Source organism: Salvelinus namaycush, chromosome 23 (assembly GCF_016432855.1).
Source record: "Salvelinus namaycush isolate Seneca chromosome 23, SaNama_1.0, whole genome shotgun sequence".
NCBI classification, from domain to species: domain Eukaryota; kingdom Metazoa; phylum Chordata; class Actinopteri; order Salmoniformes; family Salmonidae; genus Salvelinus; species Salvelinus namaycush.
Genome location: NC_052329.1, coordinates 35,504,902 through 35,526,478, shown reverse-complemented (window position 1 = coordinate 35,526,478; position 21,577 = coordinate 35,504,902). Strand labels below are relative to the sequence as shown.

The following is a 21,577-nucleotide window of genomic DNA, read 5'->3' as shown; positions in this document are numbered from 1 at the left end:
TGTAATCTTGGTGGAGCAAACTCAAAATAAATGTTTTAGATGCATGCCAGCAAAGCCACAACACAACACTAAACAATACATTAATTGCATTATAACGGCGACAAGCGATGCCCACAAACTGTTACCTCCTACATAAAGCTATCCCAACAGCAGAGCTTTCTTTTCAGCACCATTCAGAATCCTTACCACCGCTACACCTTCAAATCAAATCAAATCAAATTTTATTTGTCACATACACATGGTTAGCAGATGTTAATGCGAGTGTAGCGAAATGCTTGTGCTTCTAGTTCCGACAATGCAGTAATAACCAACAAGTAATCTAACCTAACAATTCCACAACTACTACCTTATACACACAAGTGTAAGGGGATAAAGAATATGTACATAAAGATATATGAATGAGTGATGGTACAGAACGGCATAGGCAAGATGCAGTAGATGGTATAGAGTACAGTATATATATATGAGATGAGTAATGTAGGGTATGTAAACATAAAGTGGCATAGTTTAAAGTGGCTAGTGATACATGTATTACATAAAGATGGCAAGATGCAGTAGATGATATAGAGTACAGTATATACATATGAGATGAGTAATGTAGGGTATGTAAACATTATATTAAGTGGCATTGTTTAAAGTGGCTAGTGGTACATTTTTACATAATTTCCATCAATTCCCATTATTAAAGTGGTTGGAGTTGAGTCAGTATGTTGGCAGCGGCCACTAAATGTTAGTGGTGGCTGTTTAACAGTCTGATGGCCTTGAGATAGAAGCTGTTTTTCAGTCTCTCGGTCCCTGCTTTGATGCACCTGTACTGACCTCGCCTTCTGGATGATAGCGGGGTGAACAGGCAGTGGCTTGGGTGGTTGTTGTCCTTGATGATCTTTATGGCCTTCCTGTGACATCGGGTGGTGTAGGTGTCCTGGAAGGCAGGTAGTTTGCCCCCGGTGATGCGTTGTGCAGACCTCACTACCTTCTGGAGAGCCTTACGGTTGTGGGCGGAGCAGTTGCCGTACCAGGCGGTGATACAGCCCGACAGGATGCTCTCGATTGTGCATCTGTAGAAGTTTGTGAGTGCTTTTGGTGACAAGCCAAATTTCTTCAGCCTCCTGAGGTTGAAGAGGCGCTGCTGCGCCTTCTTCACAACGCTGTCTGTGTGGGTGGACCAATTCAGTTTGTCCGTGATGTGTACACCGAGGAACTTAAAACTTTCCACCTTCTCCACTACTGTCCCGTCGATGTGGATAGGGGGGTGCTCCCTCTGCTGTTTCCTGAAGTCCACAATCATCTCCTTTGTTTTGTTGACGTTGAGTGTGAGGTTATTTTCCTGACACCACACTCCGAGGGCCCTCACCTCCTCCCTGTAGGCCGTCTCGTCGTTGTTGGTAATCAAGCCTACCACTGTAGTGTCGTCCGCAAACTTGATGATTGAGTTGGAGGCGTGCATGGCCACGCAGTCGTGGGTGAACAGGGAGTACAGGAGAGGGCTCAGAACGCACCCTTGTGGGGCCCCGGTGTTGAGGATCAGCGGGTTGGAGATGTTGTTACCTACCCTCACCACCTGGGGGCGACCCGTCAGGAAGTCCAGGACCCAGTTGCACAGGGCGGGGTCGAGACCCAGGGTCTCGAGCTTGATGATGAGTTTGGAGGGTACTCTTGTTTAAGACAGCTGAGCTGTAGTCGATGAACAGCATTCTCACATAGGTATTCCTCTTGTCCAGATGGGTTAGGGCAGTGTGCAGTGTGGTTGCGATTGCGTCGTCTGTGGACCTATTGGGTCGGTAAGCAAATTGGAGTGGGTCTAGGGTGTCAGGTAGGGTGGAGGTGATATGGTCCTTGACTAGTCTCTCAAAGCACTTCATGATGACGGAAGTGAGTGCTACGGGGCGGTAGTCGTTTAGTTCAGTTACCTTAGCTTTCTTGGGAACAGGAACAATGGTGGCCCTCTTGAAGCATGTGGGAACAGCAGACTGGGATAAGGTTTGATTGAATATGTCCTTAAACACACCAGCCACCTGGTCTGCGCATGCTCTGAGGACGCGGCTGGGAATGCCGTCTGGGCCTGCAGCCTTGCGAGGGTTAACACGTTTAAATGTTTTACTCACCTCGGCTGCAGTGAAGGAGAGCCCGCAGGTTTTGGTAGCGGGCCGTGTCAGTGGCACTGTATTGTCCTCAAAGCGAGCAAAAAAGTTATTTAGCCTGTCTGGGAGCAAGACATCCTGGTCCGCGACGGGGCTGGTTTTCTTTTTGTAATCCGTGATTGACTGTAGACCCTGCCACATACCTCTTGTGTCTGAGCTGTTGAATTGCGACTCTACTTTGTCTCTATACTGGGACTTAGCTTGTTTGATTGCCTTGCGGAGAGAATAGCTACACTGTTTGTATTCGGTCATGTTTCCGGTCACCTTGCCCTGGTTAAAAGCAGTGGTTCGCGCTTTCAGTTTCACGCGAATTCTGCCATCAATCCACGGTTTCTGGTTTGGGAATGTTTTAATCGTTGCTGTGGGTACGACATCGTCAATGCACTTTCTAATGAACTCGCTCACCGAATCAGCGTATTCGTCAATATTGTTGTTGGACGCAATGCGGAACATATCCCAATCCACGTGATCGAAGCAGTCTTGAAGCGTGGAATCAGATTGGTCGGACCAGCGTTGAACAGATCTGAGCGAGGGAGCTTGTTGTTGTTCTGTTTGTAGGCTGGAAGCAACAAAATGGAGTCGTGGTCAGCTTTTCCGAAAGGAGGGCGGGGGAGGGCCTTATATGCGTCGCGGAAGTTAGTATAACAATGATCCAAGGTTTTACCAGCCCTGGTAGCACAATCGATATGCTGATAGAATTTAGGGAGTTTTGTTTTCAGATTAGCCTTGTTAAAATCCCCAGCTACGATGAATGCAGCCTCAGGGTGTGTGGTTTCCAGTTTACAAAGAGTCAAATAAAGTTCGTTCAGGGCCATCGATGTGTCTGTTTGGGGGGGAATATATACGGCTGTGATTATAATCGAAGAGAATTCCCTTGGTAGATAATGCGGTCGACATTTGATTGTGAGGAATTCTAGATCAGGTGAACAGAATGACTTGAGTTCCTGTATGTTGTTATGATCACACCACGTCTCGTTAATCATAAGGCATACACCCCCGCCCCTCTTCTTACCAGAAAGATGTTTGTTTCTGTCGGCGCGATGCGTGAAGAAACCAGCTGGCTGCACCGTCTCCGTTAGCGTCTCTTGAGTGAGCCATGTTTCCGTGAAGCAGAGAACGTTACAATCTCTGATGTCTCTCTGAAATGTTACCCTTGCTCGGATTTCATCAACCTTATTGTCAAGAGACTGGACATTGGCGAGTAGTATGCTAGGAAGTGGAGCGCGATGTGCCCGTCTCCGAAGCCTGACCAGGAGACCGCCTCGTTTGCCCCTTTTACGGCGTCGCTTAGGGTCGCCGGCTGGGATCAGATCCATTGTATTGGGTGGAAGGCAAAACACTGGATCCGCTTCGGGAAAGTCATATTCCTGGTTGTAACGATGGTGAGTTGACGTTGCTCTTATATTCAGTAGTTCCTCCCGACTGTATGTAATGAAACCTAAGATTACCTGGGGTACCAATGTAAGGAATAACACATAAAAAAACAAAATACTGCATATTTTCCTAGGAACGCGAAGCGAGGCGGCCATCTCGGTTGGCGCCGGAAGTTGCACAATCTGGTAATCAGCAGAGCCTTGTCTGGCAGCGAAACAATTCATCCAGCCTCGTTTACTGCCTTTTTTTAAAAACATAGCTGATATGGCTGACTTGCTTAAACAAATACTGACATTTGAGATGTACAAACTATGGCATAAGGGAACGATGAGCGGATAAGAGACATTCCGTAATTTCGATTAAGACATTAATTTAATGAGCGAGCTAAGACGGACATAGTCAATATAACTATGTGTTCAGCACTTTTGAAATGTACAGCAACAGAATGCAGAACATGGCCTGCTTTTACATTATTTTCCCTGTACACCAAGTGAGAACCGTAGGATAAATAAAGGGGGCATTTAAGCAGACAATGAAAGCTCTTACAATATTAGATGATGACATTTCTCAAAAACAGTTTATAGGCTACATGTGCACTGCCGAGTCAGAACAGTAACGTTAGGCGAAATTAAGAAGTGAAAATAGACCAAATTATTAGGGTGAGGCACATGGGCTACTAACAGCTTACTACACAACATACACTTAGTATTACTTTCTTAGCTACAGTATATATATCTCCCTGGCATATTACATCACTTATGCAGCAGCATACAGTATAAGACATTTTTGGACTCACCTTGTTGTGATGTGCTCACTTGAACAGGAAGGTGGCACGGCGGTCCTTCGTGGGCAAATTTTGTTATCAAAGAAAGAGAAAGATTTACAATTCCGAGTTGGATGACCGTTCAAAACTTATTTTCCCAATCTGAGCGGGTTTATTCCCGACTTCCCAGTTGCAATGCTTGCAGTTAGCCACTGTCCCCGATTCCTTCCAAACAATTCATTGTTGAATTTGCGATTTCCAACTTGTTGTGTAATGTTTATATCCAATGGCCGATGAGCACCGATACGTTTGATCTATAATTTATCTTCATATGACAAGGATTAAAAATGATTTGCCAGTAGATTGTCTACTTGATTCATGATGATGACTGCTAGCTAAGATTTTGAAAGTATTATGTTGACATGATCAGTCCAATCAAAGCTACTGTAGATATAATGTGATTTGACATCATTTTATCCATGGCCAATGACCTTGAGCCTTGAGTGACAGAACACTGAACCAATCACGATGCAATGCTCCTATTTTCTGCTGGCCTGCCCCACCATCACAGAAAGCACTGAGCTAGGCTGAAACACCTACATTTTGGAGCTGCCCCCCCCCCCCCCCCAAAAAAATATATATTCTTTATTTATTTAGCAAAAAATGTGGGGCTCTGCCGGGTCACCACTGTATGTTACGATGTAAAGTATTGTCTGTTGGATAATGCGGAACTTCCTTTTCTGTTTTGTGCGGCCATAGTACCTGTAAGGGTTGGATTAGGGTTCAGTAGCTTGGCTGACATGTTGACTTAAACAAAGATGTGTTTTTCATGATGAGATGACATGGTAATAATGACCTATCAGGCTGTTATACACTGCTCAAAAAAATAAAGGGAACACTAAAATAACACATCCTAGATCTGAATGAATGAAACATTCTGATTAAATACTTTTTTCTTTACATAGTTGAATGTGCTGACTACAAAATCACACAAAAATGATCAATGGAAATCAAATTTATCAACCCATGGAGGTCTGGATTTGGAGTCACACTCAAAATTAAAGTGGAAAACCACACTACAGGCTGATCCAACTTTGATGTAATGTCCTTAAAACAAGTGAAAATGAGGCTCAGTAGTGTGTGTGGTCTCCACGTGCCTGTATGACCTCCCTACAACGCCTGGGCATGCTCCTGATGAGATGGCGGATGGTCTCCTGAGGGATTTCCTCCCAGACCTGGACTAAAGCATCTGCCAACTCCTGGACAGTCTGTGGTGCAACGTGGCGTTGGTGGATGGAGCGAGACATGTTGTCCCAGATGTGCTCAATTGGATTCAGGTCTGGGGAACGGGCGGGCCAGTCCATAGCATCAATGCCTTCCTCTTGCAGGAACTGCTGACACACTCCAGCCACATGAGGTCTAGCATTGTCTTGCATTACAAAGAACCCGGAGCCAACCGCACCAGCATATGGTCTCACAAGGGGTCTGAGGATCTCATCTCGGTACCTAATGGCAGTCAGGCTACCTCTGGCGAGCACATGGAGGGCTGTGCGGCCCCCCAAAGAAATGCCACCCCACACCATTACTGACCCACCGCCAAACCGGTCATGCTGGAGGATGTTGCAGGCAGCAGAACGTTCTCCACGGCGTCTCCAGACTCTGTCACGTCTGTCACATGTGCGTGTGAACCTGCTTTCATCTGTGAAGAGCACAGGGTGCCAGTGGCGAATTTGCCAATCTTGGTGTTCTCTGGCAAATGCCAAACGTCCTGCACGGTGTTGGGCTGTAAGCACAACCCCCACCTGTGGACGTCGGGCCCTCATACCACCCTCATGGAGTCTGTTTCTGACAGACGTTTGAGCAGACACATGCACATTTGTGGCCTGCTGGAGGTCATTTTGCAGGGCTCTGGCAGTGCTCATCCTAATCCTCCTTGCACAAAGGCGGAGGTAGCGGTACTGCTGCTGGGTTGTTGCCCTCCTACGGCCTCCTCCACGTCTCCTGATGTACTGGCCTGTCTCCTGGTAGTGCCTCCATGCTCTGGACACTACGCTGACAGACACAGCAAACCTTCTTGCCACAGCTCGCATTGATGTGCCATCCTGGATGAGCTGCACTACCTGAGCCACTTGTGTGGGTTGTAGACTCCGTCTCATGCTACCACTAGAGTGAAAGCACCGCCAGCATTCAAAAGTGACCAAAACATCAGCCAGGAAGCATAGGAACTGAGAAGTGGTCTGTGGTCACCACCTGCAGAACCACTCCTTTATTGGGGGTGTCTTGCTAATTGCCTATAATTTACACCTTTTGTCTATTCCATTTGCACAACAGCATGTGAAATTTATTGTCAATCAGTGTTGCTTCCTAAGTGGACAGTTTGATTTCACAGAAGTGTGATTGACTTGGAGTTACATTGTGTTGTTTAAGTGTTCCTTTTATTTTTTTGAGCAGTGTATGTCGGTTCTTGGTTTTAGTCTAATACCTTCATTGGTCAAGAAAACCCTCACAGTTAGTGTGCTTGTTCAGGAGTTACCAAACAAGTTAATCCAATGGCTATCCAATGGCATCTCCAGCTTTGGATCTTAATTCTTATTTTCAGAGCGTTCTTCTGAAGTGAAGTCAAAGCTTTTCAGGGTGTTTTGAAATGGCTGCTCATAGTTTGCGAAGCAATAAAGTACCGACAGTGTACTGTGGATCACAATCTGTGTTTTGAGTAGCTACTCTTGATGTTGTGTGTATGCTACAGTGTTTGACTGCAGACTTACTGGATTTTCTTTTGTACAGAGGAACAACATAGAGACACCTGCTGGGTCCCCCTCAACTCTTTTCTGGCCTAAAACTTAAACATGTCATGTTCGATAAATGTACACAGTTGGGGTTATCTTTGTAGGCTTAGAACGTTTTTCAAATCATGAGAGCATTAGCAAGAGAAAAATAGAATTCAGAGAAAAATACATCTTGTCAATGTGACTGATGTTATGCATACAACTTCCAAATTCCTTGTACAGAAAAAATGACCCGTCATAAAGGACTCCTTGTAAAAATTGATTAGATTAGTTGATTTGATTACAACCCTTTCATTGGATCCTCTGCGTGCATGAAGCATGGCCCTAAAAGCACAAACTCAAAAGCACAAACAATGACGTTATCACAGTACAGTATGTACATTGAGGGAGTTGCTGTATAGACCAATGTGTTCCAGCTCTTTAAGTAACATAGCAGGGACAATGGGAACAATATGTTATGTTCAGTGTTTGTATTTTTTAAAGAGAAATCACAGGTTCTTACACTGTTTAGCACAACACCCCCCACACAAAACTATGAATAATTGACTGCAACCCGGTCATACATGATTTAACAGAACACTTTGTCTCTGGATACAGGCGTCTCTTCTTCAGAGCTATATTTAGAGAGTTAGGCCAACTTTTTGAATTCTGAATATTGTTTTAATTTTTAGATATTCAGTTATATAGCATTATACCATGGCATTGTTGAATACTCATTTCTGATTAGCTTGAAGGGCATTCCAGAGTGAGGATTATTTCCCTATAACGCACGGTATACAGTGTATGATAGCAAGCTAGGACTGATAATTTGGTTAGCTAAACTAGCAAGTCTGTATGTATGGTTACCAAGGCACCTACTGTAGATATCTAGTAAACTTGCTAGCTACTTCAGTAGCCCCGTGTTAATTATCCCTTACTTGTTTAAATATTCCCCATGTAATGATAATGGGGTGCAAACATGGCTGCCATAGAATGTTGTAGTGTCATGCAAATGCATCCTAATGCAGAAACCTCAAGGTCCTCTCCAAATACAGTACATGTCTCTGGGCTTCTTTATGTAGATGTTTACAACATTACAATAATTGGCTCTCCCATCAGATTGTCAGATAGCACTCTGGTTAGGTTTCATTGAGAAGTCTTTGGGAGACGTGGGTGTGGACATGACATCGATGCTCAAATTGTGCTGCCATTTGTCTAATAACGCATGCCCTTGTCTCCAATCCAGTCCCAAGTAACGAAGTGTCCCCATTAGTGTCATGCTCACAGAGAAAGCCAGAAATTAGCCTACACTACAGTAGCAACAAAATGGGTGTCTTGTTGTCACTGTGTCATTGGGAAATAGTGGGCTGAAACCTCTAGTGCTCTAATCAGCTACATGGTCTAATTGGCCAACGTTTTGACTTCCTTTCCCCAATCAAATGCCAAATCCTATGCCCATTGTGGACCACACGCTTGTCTTAGCGTAATAGGTGATAAGAATTGTAACCCAAACCCATATTGTGTGATTGCTCTGTACTGTATACAGTAGGTCTAACTGACTGTGTGTGTTGTTTTGCAGGGTGTGGGCTATGGGGTGGAGGTCTGAGGCATGGCCTGGTTCTGGCCCCCCTGGGTGAACAACACCCAGTAGCCCTGAGATGATGAGTGGCCCTCCGCCCTGGCACTCCTCTAAGTGATGAAGACCCCTGCCATCCTCCTCCTCATCCTGTCTGTCCTGTGCAGAACTGTGGTAGGCACTTTTGACTTTGTTTCTGCTCATTACGGCAGTAGTGATTGTGCTTAACATTACTTTCCACCTTCAATCCATCCGTAGAAGTGTGTCAGGTCATTAGACGCTGCCGTCGTTCGTTTGTTGGATTACCCTTAGGAGCTGTTATGAAATGTAAGTCATGTGAAGATGATTCACTGTTCTGAATCACTGCAGGTCATAATGGTCTCAGTGTGCTATATAGAACACAATCAGAGTGCTGGGAAGCTGATCTGAACAGCAGTGCAATGTGCTTTGCATCCTCAATCGATGCAGCTGGTTTTAGTGGATGTGTCAGCTTTTATGGAGAATTTAAGTTACACCACTACAGTAAGCCAAGGATTTTGTGTTTTATATCCAGTCAGATTTTACACCCAGTCAGGCCCACTGCAGTTAGGTATTGTGGGGCTTACCCAGAAGAACCCACTGGGGTTGACCCCTGATCCTCCATCTTGTGATTTGTGACCGGCAGCTTGTGTCAACGAAGTCGGTGAAGCACACAGTGGAGGAATGGAACAAATACAGGAGCGAGTGCCTGCTGAGAATGAGCACGGACCCCACACCCCCAGGTAAGACTCAAAGACATACACCTGTCCTATGTCCTAATCAGGCACACCTGATTGTGGGTTTACCGATAGAATAGAATAACATCTAAAACGTTATTGTGTAGACAGTGGAAATATGCCTTTGGCTTCACAATTTAAAAAAACACCAGGAGCTTCATCACCCCTCTCCTTTCCCTCAAACAAATATATATTTCAGAGTCCACAGAATCTACCCAATTCTTAGACTAAGTACCATGAGACAGGCTTCGACTTAATGTCTGACCCAAAGGACTGGATCCATTGCAGGGCATCATTACTACTGTTTTCCCAGGTGGTCTTCATCCAAACACTAAACATTCTCTATCCTACTTAGTTTAAGACAAAATCTTAGGGATTCAGGGTCTGCTTACTGCTTATATACTTACTTCTACCCCCAGGCTTATTCTGCGGCCGCATGTTTGACATGTACGCCTGCTGGCCGGAGGGCATCCCCAACACCACCGTTAAAGTGCCCTGCCCGTGGTACCTCCCCTGGTACAACCAAGGTACTGGTGTGGCATTGGTTAGTGCTTTATGGTTTGGTAGAACAAATGAGATTCTGTTTCATCCAACTTCCAGCTAGGAGGTTAATGCTAACACCGTTTCTATCTAAAGCCGTGCAGAATCAGGCCCCCAGTGTCTGGTCTGGTGTGTGAAATCACAAGCTCTGCTAGTCAGCTACTGCATAGAAACCTAGAGGGGGCAAAAGCCTGGGGCCTTATTTATAACCGTGCACCATTTCTGTAAGTCTGCGCACGTACAAAAATATTGAGATTTATAAACTTGACGCACGCCATATGTACGCATGTTTCCCATTATAAATCAGCCCTGTCGTAAAACTGTGGATACGTGAACGAGCATTAAAAATTCGCCTGGAAAACGCTTCACCTTTTATGGTGACAATAACGCCCTTTATTTGCTGTATAATTTGGAACTATTGGAATTACACCATGGCATACAAGAGACACGTTGCTGTTTAATAGTTTATCAATAGATTATTGGGTTTTTGGTTGTCCTGCCTTGGTATGGACCCTGAGATTAAATAAGCAATGATGTCGCGCTCCTATCTGTAACGGCAGTCTAAGTCGTCCTCCTCCTCAGACGAGGAGAGGCGAGAAGGATCTGAGGACCAAGGTGCAGCGTGGTAATTTTCCATTATTTAATAAACACAAAACAAGACACTATACAAAATGACAAAACAAACTAACCGTCACAGTCCTATCTGGTGCAGACAAAACACAAAGACAGGAAACAACCACCCACAATCCCCAACACAAAACAAGCCACCTATATATGATTCTCAATCAGGGACAAAGATTGACAGCTGTCTCTGATTGAGAACCATATTAGGCTGGGCACAGAAACAGACTAACTAGACACACAACATAGAATTCCCACCCAGCTCACGTCCTGACCAACACTAAACAAGCAAAACACATAAGAACTCTGGTCAGAACGTTACACTATCGCACAGCAATACTGTAATCTACCCTGTCAAATATTTTACATAAACTACCAGCCTATTTACTGTGTTGGCAAAACGTTTAATCTTTAGCAGTGATTTATGCTGTGCCTGGAACAGGACTGTGTCCGTTTCTGAACGTGAAAACAATGGCAAATTGTCATGGACCTGTCAGCAGAACATTTGATTTCAACAATGTTTTATATCGACTTTTCCCCCAACCTAAATACGATGGACTGCCCGAGCATTCTGAAACATTGGTAGGGCTACTACATTTTTTAAATCACAGTACTTACAGTTCTATTTCTCGTGTACTTTTGTTCTATTTGGCTTTTTTTATTTATTATAGTACTACTGATATGCATTACTGTATTGTTGGGAAAGAGCATGCAAGAAAGGCATTTCACTGTACTTGTGCAAGTGACAATTAAAATGTGAAACTTGATTCATACTGTAGGCCTACTTCAATGTAAACGATCGGCTGTTAAATTCGACTGTAGCCTAAATTCTGTATTATAAACTGCGCTGCCTATGCTATTGCAAATCTTGAAATACATATAGCCTATTTACATGGCTACTAGGTCCAATTAAATGAGAGATGCACATGGTAATTGTTGTATGGCTCCTTTGGTAATATGAACCTATCACGGACAGAAAAGTGAGGAATATATTCTGCAATGGTTATGAAAATAGGAAAGATATTTCTATGTCTAGTTATAAGATTCCTATGTCAAATTGTTTTTTACAAAACAAATCTAACAGATTTTCGCTCTTCTCACTAATGGAAAATGTTGCATTCTTGTTAATATGTTTTCCTGTTTTTAGTTTTTTTATCAATAAGCTTTTCATCATATCCCTCATTTGCACAAAACACTTACTTGCCAGCTTGCCATACAATATCTCAACCACTAGCAGATGTGCTTTTGCATGGTCTAAAGTTTGCGGGAAAGTGAACACATTCTCATGTCAAGTATTTTTTTTAAATAAATGCCTACTTTTGCATGAAAACTGGAGCACGCACATTTTGGGCTATATTTTGTACATACACACGGTCTATAAATGAGGCCCCTGGTCTGCCCTAAAAAGCCTATGTAAATTACGATCGCCAGAACGGCCCCAGCAAAAATGTTCCAACTATTTTGGCCTCTAAAATTTGTTTATTATGATCAAGTTCGATCCACACTGTGAATTATTTTAAAGGCCACTACAAATTAAATAGTGATTCATTCTGACTACTACATTTGTCGTCACACATGACCATGTGCTGACATAGACCAATCACGGGCCGGCAGGCTATTAGGAGGCTCCCGGTCAATGCTCAGTCAGGATGAAAACGACTACATTAACCATGATCCTTAGCTAGTTATTGCCACTTTCACCATGATCCTTAACAATTTTGTGGTGCCATTCAGCGATATGGCGTGCTTAAAATTCAAGTAGTTCCGGCTTCATGCGCCATCGGGAATACGTGGATGATGTCAGCGCTATCACTATCTGCTGGTTTTAATGTCTATGTGCAGAATTGAATTTATCTCATCTGTTTGCCTTCTTCCTTTATCTCTCCCTCCCCGTGTCTGTGCAGTTCGTAATGGATATGTGTTGCGGGAGTGTGGGCCTGATGGCCAATGGGCCATTAACAACACCAGTAGCACCTGGAGGGACCACTCCCAGTGCAACGCAGACAATAACCAGCAGGTGGCACAGGTAATACCCATCATGCACCATTCCTGAAGTAGACCCTCCTCTCAGAGCACATAATAACATGCGTTGCTAAGAGTAGGACAGTAGACTTTCAAAGGGTTAATGCTTTTAATTACTGAATGTGACTTTTAGAAAACTACACCAGTAGTCTTAGGAGACCCTCCAAGTACTGACAGATGTTTTGAGAGGTAAACTAATGAATAGCCATTCAAAAAGCAAGGATTAATAGAGTAGGTACTCCAATGGGAAACCACCTGTAGGGGACATAGAAATGCAATTACCAGAATGGCCATTCTTTTACGATAATGCTAGAGTGCTCTGATTGCTTATGACTGTTGAGGTGGGCTAGCAGCAGCAGCAGCCGTTGCTGTGCCCTAATGTTGACTTCCACTCATCCCTATCAGCATGCTCAACTCGCGTCCTCCTTACCCTCTCTTAATATCACATCTAGTGCTGCACTCCATTACGAGCTCAGTAATGAAATGGCCCGTTTACTACGTAAATATAAAAGATCTCATTACTTAGTCGGTATTACATACAGGGTTATAGATCTGCCAGGGCTACAGAGTGTGAGGGGTGAGCTCTGAAAGACACACAGTCCTCTCTTTATGAAGAGGGAGACAGACGTCACCTAGGGGTTATGTTGTTGCTGGCAACCGATGATGCAACGCTGCTTTGCCTCATTGGCCCCACAACTGAAATGTACTCCAGTCTGCAGCCAGACTTTCTGATGATAAGAAAAATAGGTGGGTAAACGGTGATCACCGTTCACGGCCATTCGCCGTGAATAAAATAACGCTCCCTATATTTCCAATGCATTTTTCCATGATAGGTGGGTAAATGTGCGTTTACGCTCCACTTCACCATTGTTTGACACCAGTTACACTCACGTGTTCTAATCTGTGAGATTCATAAGCCTAGAGTATACAATAATGGAGTGTCACATGTTTTTAACAGGAGCTTATTACTGTACTGAGCGTCATTAAAGCATTCATGAGCATTTTCCAAGGCATAGGCAACAAGACAAGAGGACTTCTTGCGGTCAGTGCATCTACTTCGTCTGTATCTGTGTCTCTGTTTGCACTCTACTAAAAGGACAGGGCATTCGTTCAGTACAGCACATCCATAAGAGAGTCAGAGAGTTATAGGTGAAAACAGGGTCATGTTCCCTCGTCTACTTGGGATTTGAGTGCAGGTCTTTGTGTGTCCACAGGAGAACCAGATGGTGATCTTGGCCTACTTCCGGGTGATGTACACTGTGGGCTACTCTCTGTCCCTGGCCAGCCTTTCCCTGGCCCTCATCATACTGCTCATCTTCAGGTAAATACTGGCTCTGACCACAGTCATAAACAGCATACAGTACATCTTAATATGTCAGGATTTGACTCTATGGGACTGTTTGTTAGGACAAGGCAATGGATTCACTTCTAGTCTTCTGATGTGAATTAGGCAAATGTAAATCATACAGTAGTAGGAAACTAACCCTGCAGCAACAGGAAATTTGAATTATTATGTGGATTATTATGTTACTGCAAATTCTGACATTTTAAAGTGTAAATTACAAACTTTAGAACCTTGGATACACTACAAGTTTGCATTTCCTGCTCTGCAGGAAAATTCTCAGTAACAAAAGCGTGATCAAATTAAGACCCTACATCTGTATATGACATATACATGATGCTGGAAAGAATTTTGTGATACAGTCATCTCAATGTCAAGTGTTGTACCCTAGGAAACTAAGGTGCACCAGGAACTATATCCACACCAATCTGTTTGCGTCCTTCATCCTGCGAGCCATATCCATCCTCACCAGAGATGCTGTTCTCACCAGGGACACCCCCGAGTTCAGAGACAACAGAGACGTGTCCAACGTCCTCAGTGATCAGGTCGGGAACTAAAGGCTATACACACTAATGCAGGTTACAGAAATACACACACACACAAACGAACAGTTTACAGACTCAATTCATCATTCGTACTTTAGACAGCCATCCTTGACCTCTTCCCCTGACCTTTGCCCCCAGGCTCTCTCTGGCTGCCGTGTGGCCCAGGTGCTGATGCAGTACTGTGTGGGGGCTAACTACTACTGGCTGCTGGTGGAAGGCCTGTACCTTCACAACCTGCTGGTGCTCATGGTCTTCTCTGAGAACAGCTACTTCTGTGGATACCTCTTCATCGGCTGGGGTGGATACACACGCACACTCACACATACAGATGGACACACACACACATATGATAAATTATATAAATGCTGTTTCCTGACAGTAATGTATGGGTTTATGACACTGTGTGTAGGAACCCCAGTGTTATTTGTGGTCCCCTGGATTATTGTGCGGTACCTGTATGAGAACGCACGGTGAGTCCCTCTCATTTCCATTCAGTCTTATTTCCTCATCATCTGTTACTAGAAACAGAATTCCGACTGAGAGATTGTGACTCACCTCCTCCCAGGTGCTGGGAGATCAACGAGAACATGGCGTACTGGTGGATCATCCGCACACCCATCCTCCTGGCCATTCTGGTGAGTGTGTGTTGACGTGTGTGTCGACTATGTTGTGCGCCCTAAAGCAATGGGGGCCTATGGGTGAGTCATTCGTCAACGCCCCGCTCCTCTCCTCCACCCCCCACACCTCCCCCTGCTTCCCCTGCAGTTTTGTCTCTTTGAAGTTAGCAGACCGTGACAAACCTGGGGAAATTGTGCGAAGGTGAAAGCTGAGTGGGCATGTTTTGGTTTCCGGAATGTACTGTACATTAAAATTAATGGATGACTCATAAACCCAGAAGAGATAAAATGAATGTCACCTGGTTTCTTTTATTTTCTTAGTAACACTTAGAAATAAGGACCTAGACCTTTAATACTTATGAGTGTTTAATTAGTGTCACGTTCCTGACCTGTTTTCTGTTGTTTTGTATGTGTTTAGTTGGTCAGGACGTGAGCTGGGTGGGAATTCTATGTTGTGTGTCTAGTTTGTCTGTTTCTATGTCCAGCCTAATATGGTTCTCAATCAGAGGCAGATGGTAATCGTTGTCCCTGATTGAGAATCATATATAGGAGGCTTGTTTTGTGTTGGGATTTTGTGGGTGTTTGTTTCCTGTCTCTGTGATTGTCTGCACCAGATAGGTCTGTGTCGGTTTTTGCACATTTGTTATTTTGTATTGTTGTTTGTAGTGTTTTACTTGCTCTTTATTAAACATGTTTAACACTAGCCGCGCTGCACTTTGGTCCTCTCCTTCACCCCTGGAAGAAAACCGTTACAGAAACACCCACCAAACCCGGACCAAGCAGCGTGGCAACGGGCAGCAGCAACAGCAGCAGCGGTACAAGGAGGAATGGACATGGGAGGAGATTCTGGACGGAGAAGGACCCTGGGCAGAGCCAGAGGAGTGTCGCCGTCCCAAAGCGGAGCTGGAGGCATCAAAAGCGGAGAGGCGGCATTATGAGGCGCTTGCAAGGCAGAGTGGGTGGAAACCCGAGAGGCTCACCCAAAAATTTCTTGGGGGGGGGGGGGGGCTAAAGGGGAGTGTGGCGAAGCCGGGTTGGATACCTGAGCCAACTCCCCGGGCTTACTGTGGAGTGAGAGGGCGTCGTACTGGTCAGACACCGTGTTATGCGGTAAAGCGCACGGTGTCCCCAGTACGCGTGCTTAGCCCAGTGCGGACTATTCCACCTTGCCGCACTGGGAGGGCTAGGTTGGGCATCGAGCCGGATGTCATGAAGCCGGCCCAACGTATCTGGCCTCCAGTACGTCTCCTCGGGCCGGCGTACATGGCACCAGCCTTACAGGTGGTGTCCCCGGTTCGCCTGCATAGCCCAGTGCGGGTTATTCCACCTCGCCGCACTGGCAGGGCTACGGGGACCATTCAACCTGGTAGGGTTGGAGAGGCTCGGTGCTCAAGAGCGCGTGTCCTCCTTCACGGTCCGGTATATCCGGCGCCACCTTCCCGCCCCAGACCAGTACCACCAGTGCCTACACCACGCACCAGGCTTCCAGTGCATCTCCAGAGCCCTGTTCCTCCTCCCCGCACTCGCCCTGAGGTGCGTGCCCTCAGCCCGGTACCTCCAGTTCCGGCACCACGCACCAGGCCTACTGTGCGCCTCAGCAGGTCAGAGTCGGCCGTCTGCTCAACGCCGCCTGCACTGCCTGTCTGCCCAGCGCCGTCTGAGCCATCCGTCTGCCCAGCGCCGTCTGAGCTGCCTGCCTGCCCAGCGCCGTCTGAGCCATCTGTCTGCCCAGCGCCGTCTGAGCCATCTGTCTGCCCAGCGCCGTCTGAGCCATCCGTCTGCCCAGCGCCGTCTGAGCCATCCGTCTGCCCAGCGCCGTCTGAGCCATCCGTCTGCCCAGCGCCATCTGAGCCATCCGTCTGCCCAGCGCCATCTGAGCCATCCGTCTGCCCAGCGCCATCTGAGTCATCCGTCTGCCACGAGCCATTAGAGCCGCCCGTCTGTCCCGAGCCATTAGAGCCGCCCGTCTGTCCCGAGCCGCTAGAGCCGTCTGTCAGTCAGGAGCTGCCAGAGACGCCAGCCAGTCAGGAGCTGCCAGAGACGCCAGCCAGTCAGGAGCTGCCAGAGACGCCAGCCAGTCAGGAGCTGCCAGAGACGCCAGCCAGTCAGGAGCTGCCAGAGACGCCAGCCAGTCAGGAGCTGCCAGAGACGCCAGCCAGTCAGGAGCTGCCAGAGACGCCAGCCAGTCAGGAGCTGCCAGAGACGCCAGCCAGTCAGGAGCTGCCAGAGCTGCCCTCCAGTCATGAGCTGCCCTCCAGTCATGAGCTGCCCTCCAGTCATGAGCTGCCCTCCAGTCATGAGCTGCCCTCCAGTCATGAGCTGCCCTCCAGTCCGGAGCTGCCACTCAGTCCGGAGCTGCCCCTCTGTCCTGAGCTACCTCTCTGTCCTGAGCTACCTCTCTGTCCTGAGCTACCTCACTGTCCTGAGCTACCTCCTAAATCATGTGGGGGCCTTGGGGAGGATTCTTAGGCCAAGGTCGTGGGCGAGGGTCGCCACTCAAAGGACGCTAAGGAGGGGGACAAAGACAGTGGTGGAGTGGTGTCCTCGTCCTGCGCCGGAGCCTCCACCGCGGACAGATGCCCACCCAGACCCTCCCCTTGAGTTTTAGGGGTGCGCCCGGAGTTCGCACCTTGAGGGGGGGGGTTCTGTCACGTTCCTGACCTGTTTTCTGTTGTTTTGTATGTGTTTAGTTGGTCAGGACGTGAGCTGGGTGGGAATTCTATGTTGTGTGTCTAGTTTGTCTGTTTCTATGTTTCTATGTCCAGCCTAATATGGTTCTCAATCAGAGGCAGATGGTAATCGTTGTCCCTGATTGAGAATCATATATAGGAGGCTTGTTTTGTGTTGGGATTTTGTGGGTGTTTGTTTCCTGTCTCTGTGATTGTCTGCACCAGATAGGTCTGTGTCGGTTTTTGCACATTTGTTATTTTGTATTGTTGTTTGTAGTGTTTTACTTGTTCTTTATTAAACATGTTTAACACTAGCCGTGCTGCACTTTGGTCCTCTCCTTCACCCCTGGAAGAAAACCGTTACAATTAGCATCTCTCAGTGAAACTCTGAGAGGAAGAGAATATACTTTTTTCTGTGGTATTTTGCATCAGAAGCAACATGCCAGAAGAGATGAGGATTCACATATGACTTGCCATTTGTCCCACAACTCTTGCATTTCCCCTCAGGACAAAATGCCTAACATGGTTTGACATAATAAATAAAAAGACTGTGTTTTGTATTTCTGTTTCACCTTTCATATTGTACTAATGTGTATATTTTTGTAATTACAATGCTCATCTGTAAAAGAGGCTTTGGTCTCAGCATGACTCCCTGTCAAAATAAAGGTTAAATAAATAAAAGGAGTAATTCATACGTAATATGGCGTGCAGTTACACTCTGTCACCTGGACTTTGCAGTTAATACCCCTAACATGCTGCAGTCTGACTTTGGAACTCAAACTTTAGCTTTTCACATTATTGTGGAATTCTGACATATTCACCCTACTTCAACAGTAGCAGTTATCCTTGTTTCCCTTTCTCATACAATACTGAAATGCCGCAGAGCAGACCTATTTGGATATATATCCTTTTTTGATGTCAGATTGTTACATTTTCTTGTTGGTGTCAATAAAGATAATATTGTGTGGTTTGATGTTAATTTTTTTTTAAATTCCAGGTCAACTTTTTCATATTTATTCGGATCATACAGATCCTTGTCTCCAAATTAAAGGCGCGCCAAATGAGGTACACAGATTATAAATTCAGGTAAGAAAGATACAGCAGCTTCTAATCCATGAATGGCATTAAAGCAAACCAGAATAAAAACACAAAACAAACACGGTATTGTAGCTTCTGACACTGATTTAGTCAACTCATTGCTTACTCATTGCTTGTCTATGTGTTTCTTGTCACGTAACTTTGTCTATGTCATACCTTGTTAAACGCCCTTCCATTCACGGAACATTGCCGTGCGATGTTGTCAACTATCGTCTGGCGTGAACACACAAGGACTCTGCTCTTGTGCGAGTCAGAAGACATTGTGATGACCTAACACTATTCACACTAAAGGCATTTGCTTCAAACTCAGTTGACATCCATTACCTCAATAATTCATCACTAAATTGACTTGCACTTCTACTAACACTTTATGGCATGCAGAGTAAAGGGAGCTGTGGAATCCTTTGATGTTTATGTGGTATTCAAAGGGGCCTTCCCATCCTTTGATTGTGAGCCGTGGTCCTTTGAGACGGCATAGACTTTTTTTTAGGAAACCAGCCACATCCAGCAGATCAGTCGCATACCTAATGCTCTGAACTAAGCCTGGCCTCAAGGCACACTGGACAACATGAGTCTGATTGGAATCTAAGCACAAATGCAGCTGATACACAGATTCTGAACCACCAAAGAGTCATGGGAAGAGGAGGCTTTTTTGATTTCCCAAGATGCTTTGTTTGAAGCCGTTACTTATCATCCCTGCTCTGTGGAAGTTGTGGCTTTCCTTGTTTGGCTTTTATGCGTTTGTGTGAAACGTGAACCATCCATTGATGTGAAAGACATTCACCATATAGGACCAAACAGACCTCTCTAATAGTTGCCCTTGCTTGGCTCTGTAAAGGATGCTCTGTGTGTGCAGGTTGGCTAAGTCCACTCTGACCCTCATCCCTCTCCTGGGCATCCATGAGGTTGTCTTTGCCGTGATGTCAGAGGAACAGACAGAGGGCATCCTCCGAAATATCAACCTCTTCTTTGAACTTTTCTTCAATTCTTTCCAGGTAATATGATGAGGTACAAAGGTTATGCATTTGTGTGTGTGTGTGTGTGTGTGTGTGTGTGTGTGTGTGTGTGTGTGTGTGTGTGTGTGTGTGTGTGTGTGTGTGTGTGTGTGTGTGTGTGTGTGTGTGTGTGTGTGTGTGAGTGTGCGTGCGTGCGGGCGGGCGGGCGGGCGGGCGGGCGTGCGGGGGTGCGCAGGAGCATGCATGTGTCCCGTGCGTGCAGGCATTCTTTCTTGTTACTGCATGTTATTTCTCTCTGTGGTGCTTCTGTTAGGTGTGTGTTAGATAAGGGGAAAATGGAGAGATCACTCTTCTTCTGATACCTGTCTCTCTCTCTTCCCGCAGGGTCTCCTGGTTGCCATCCTGTACTGCTTTGTCAATAAAGAGGTGAGTAACGAAGTGAAGTGTGCTCTCAACAAAGCCCAGGGCAAAACAAGTGCACTTGAACATCAGTAGCAAACACCTGAGGTGATGGCACATTCGTCTCTGTTTGTTCCTATGAGAAGCCAGCGCTTTCTGTGACCTGCTGGGTATGTCACCTTGTCACTGTGGGTTAGCTGTCACAGAGAAGCTCACTACCTACGTCAACGGGGCAACGAGATGTCAATGAGGGACCCAGCCATGTGTAGAGTCAAGAAGTGTATAGGCCACTGTGACATGAAGGGTCCGATGTATCTCCTGTTGAGGTATGGGCTAGTTTGGTTGAGGTAGCCTACAGAGTAGTGAGTAAAGAGAATAATGATCAAATTTGATATAATTTGTCTTTTAAAAGGTCAGGAAAAACTCATTACTTTCCCTCGTTCATCCCTCTCTCCCTCTCTCCATCTCTCTCCCTCTGTCCATCTGTCCCAGGTGCAGTCAGAGATAAAGAAGAAGTGGCAGCGATGGAAGCTGGGCATGACCGTCCTGGACGACCTTCGCAACACCGGCAGCAACACGCCACAGGGGGGCACCGGCGGCGGGCAGTGCCACCACGACCCGCCCTGCCAGCCTGACTGTCCACAGGAGGATATCCACAACCTCTCCTCGGACGCCTCCGCCTCGGAGCCGCATGCCCACCCGCGCCCACACCACCACCCAGGGGCCAAGAAGGGCAAGGCCTACTGCTACATTTCCGCCCGCAAGCAGGTGCTGAACGGCCTTGATGGAACTCCGCTGGGCAACGGGGGAGGAGAAGGAGCCATCAAATACTCTGAGAGCTACTGCTGAGTGGCCCTGTTGGGGGCTAACGAGGGCTAACGAGTAGCTGGCTACCTTTGTAATTTCTAGTGGAAGGAATCCGAACCAGACAATCACCTGCTTCCGATTCAGTTGTGTACTTCCAGATCTATGTGGCCTACTTGGTGTTTCGTCGAACCCATGTCTTAATAATTGTGTGAACATGATCCGGGACTCTTTGGATGATTGCCAGAATGCCTTTTCTGCACTGTGTGTTGTGACTCCTAGAGGCTTCCAGTGGCAGATAAGATGACCCATCCCAAGTGAAATATCGCCTCAATCGACCCAGATGTTGAGGAAAGCTACTTAAATTAGGAAATGAACACCGTCCAACCTTTATCTGCTCAGATTTGACTGTTTTGGGGGGTTTGCCTCTTTGTTCTCTACCTCTCGCTCTACTTGTGGACAAAGTGGAAAAGTTACGTGCCAACCGTGGACCGTCTTTTCATGTGCAATGGATATTATAACAATAGTGTGTTTTATATGTTGGTATTGGAAAAAGTCTCTGTGAGTGACTTAGAAAAGGCAAGAGGTGA

The 21,577-nt window shown here is 46.1% G+C and overlaps 1 protein-coding gene across 1 annotated transcript; it reads left to right on the top strand.

The window, feature by feature from the left end:
- Positions 1-8,739: 8,739 nt before the first annotated feature.
- On the top strand, positions 8,740-21,032 carry gipr (gastric inhibitory polypeptide receptor). Its single transcript, XM_038961856.1, has 13 exons — positions 8,740-8,793; positions 9,284-9,380; positions 9,794-9,901; positions 12,440-12,561; positions 13,772-13,878; positions 14,291-14,444; positions 14,583-14,742; positions 14,854-14,914; positions 15,010-15,079; positions 18,728-18,816; positions 19,685-19,823; positions 20,169-20,210; positions 20,676-21,032. Exons 1-13 carry the CDS (start codon positions 8,740-8,742, stop codon positions 21,030-21,032), a joined length of 1,560 nt encoding a protein of 519 aa, XP_038817784.1.
- The last annotated feature ends 545 nt before the right edge of the window (positions 21,033-21,577 follow it).

Coding starts and splice junctions, on each gene's coding strand:
- gipr (XM_038961856.1), top strand. CDS start 8,740: ATGAAGACCCCTGCCATCCTCCTCCTCATCCTGTCTGTCCTGTGCAGA. Junction 9,381..9,793: donor CACGGACCCCACACCCCCAG/GTAAGACTCAAA, acceptor TTCTACCCCCAG/GCTTATTCTGCGGCCGCATG. Junction 15,080..18,727: donor CCATCCTCCTGGCCATTCTG/GTGAGTGTGTGT, acceptor TTTAAATTCCAG/GTCAACTTTTTCATATTTAT.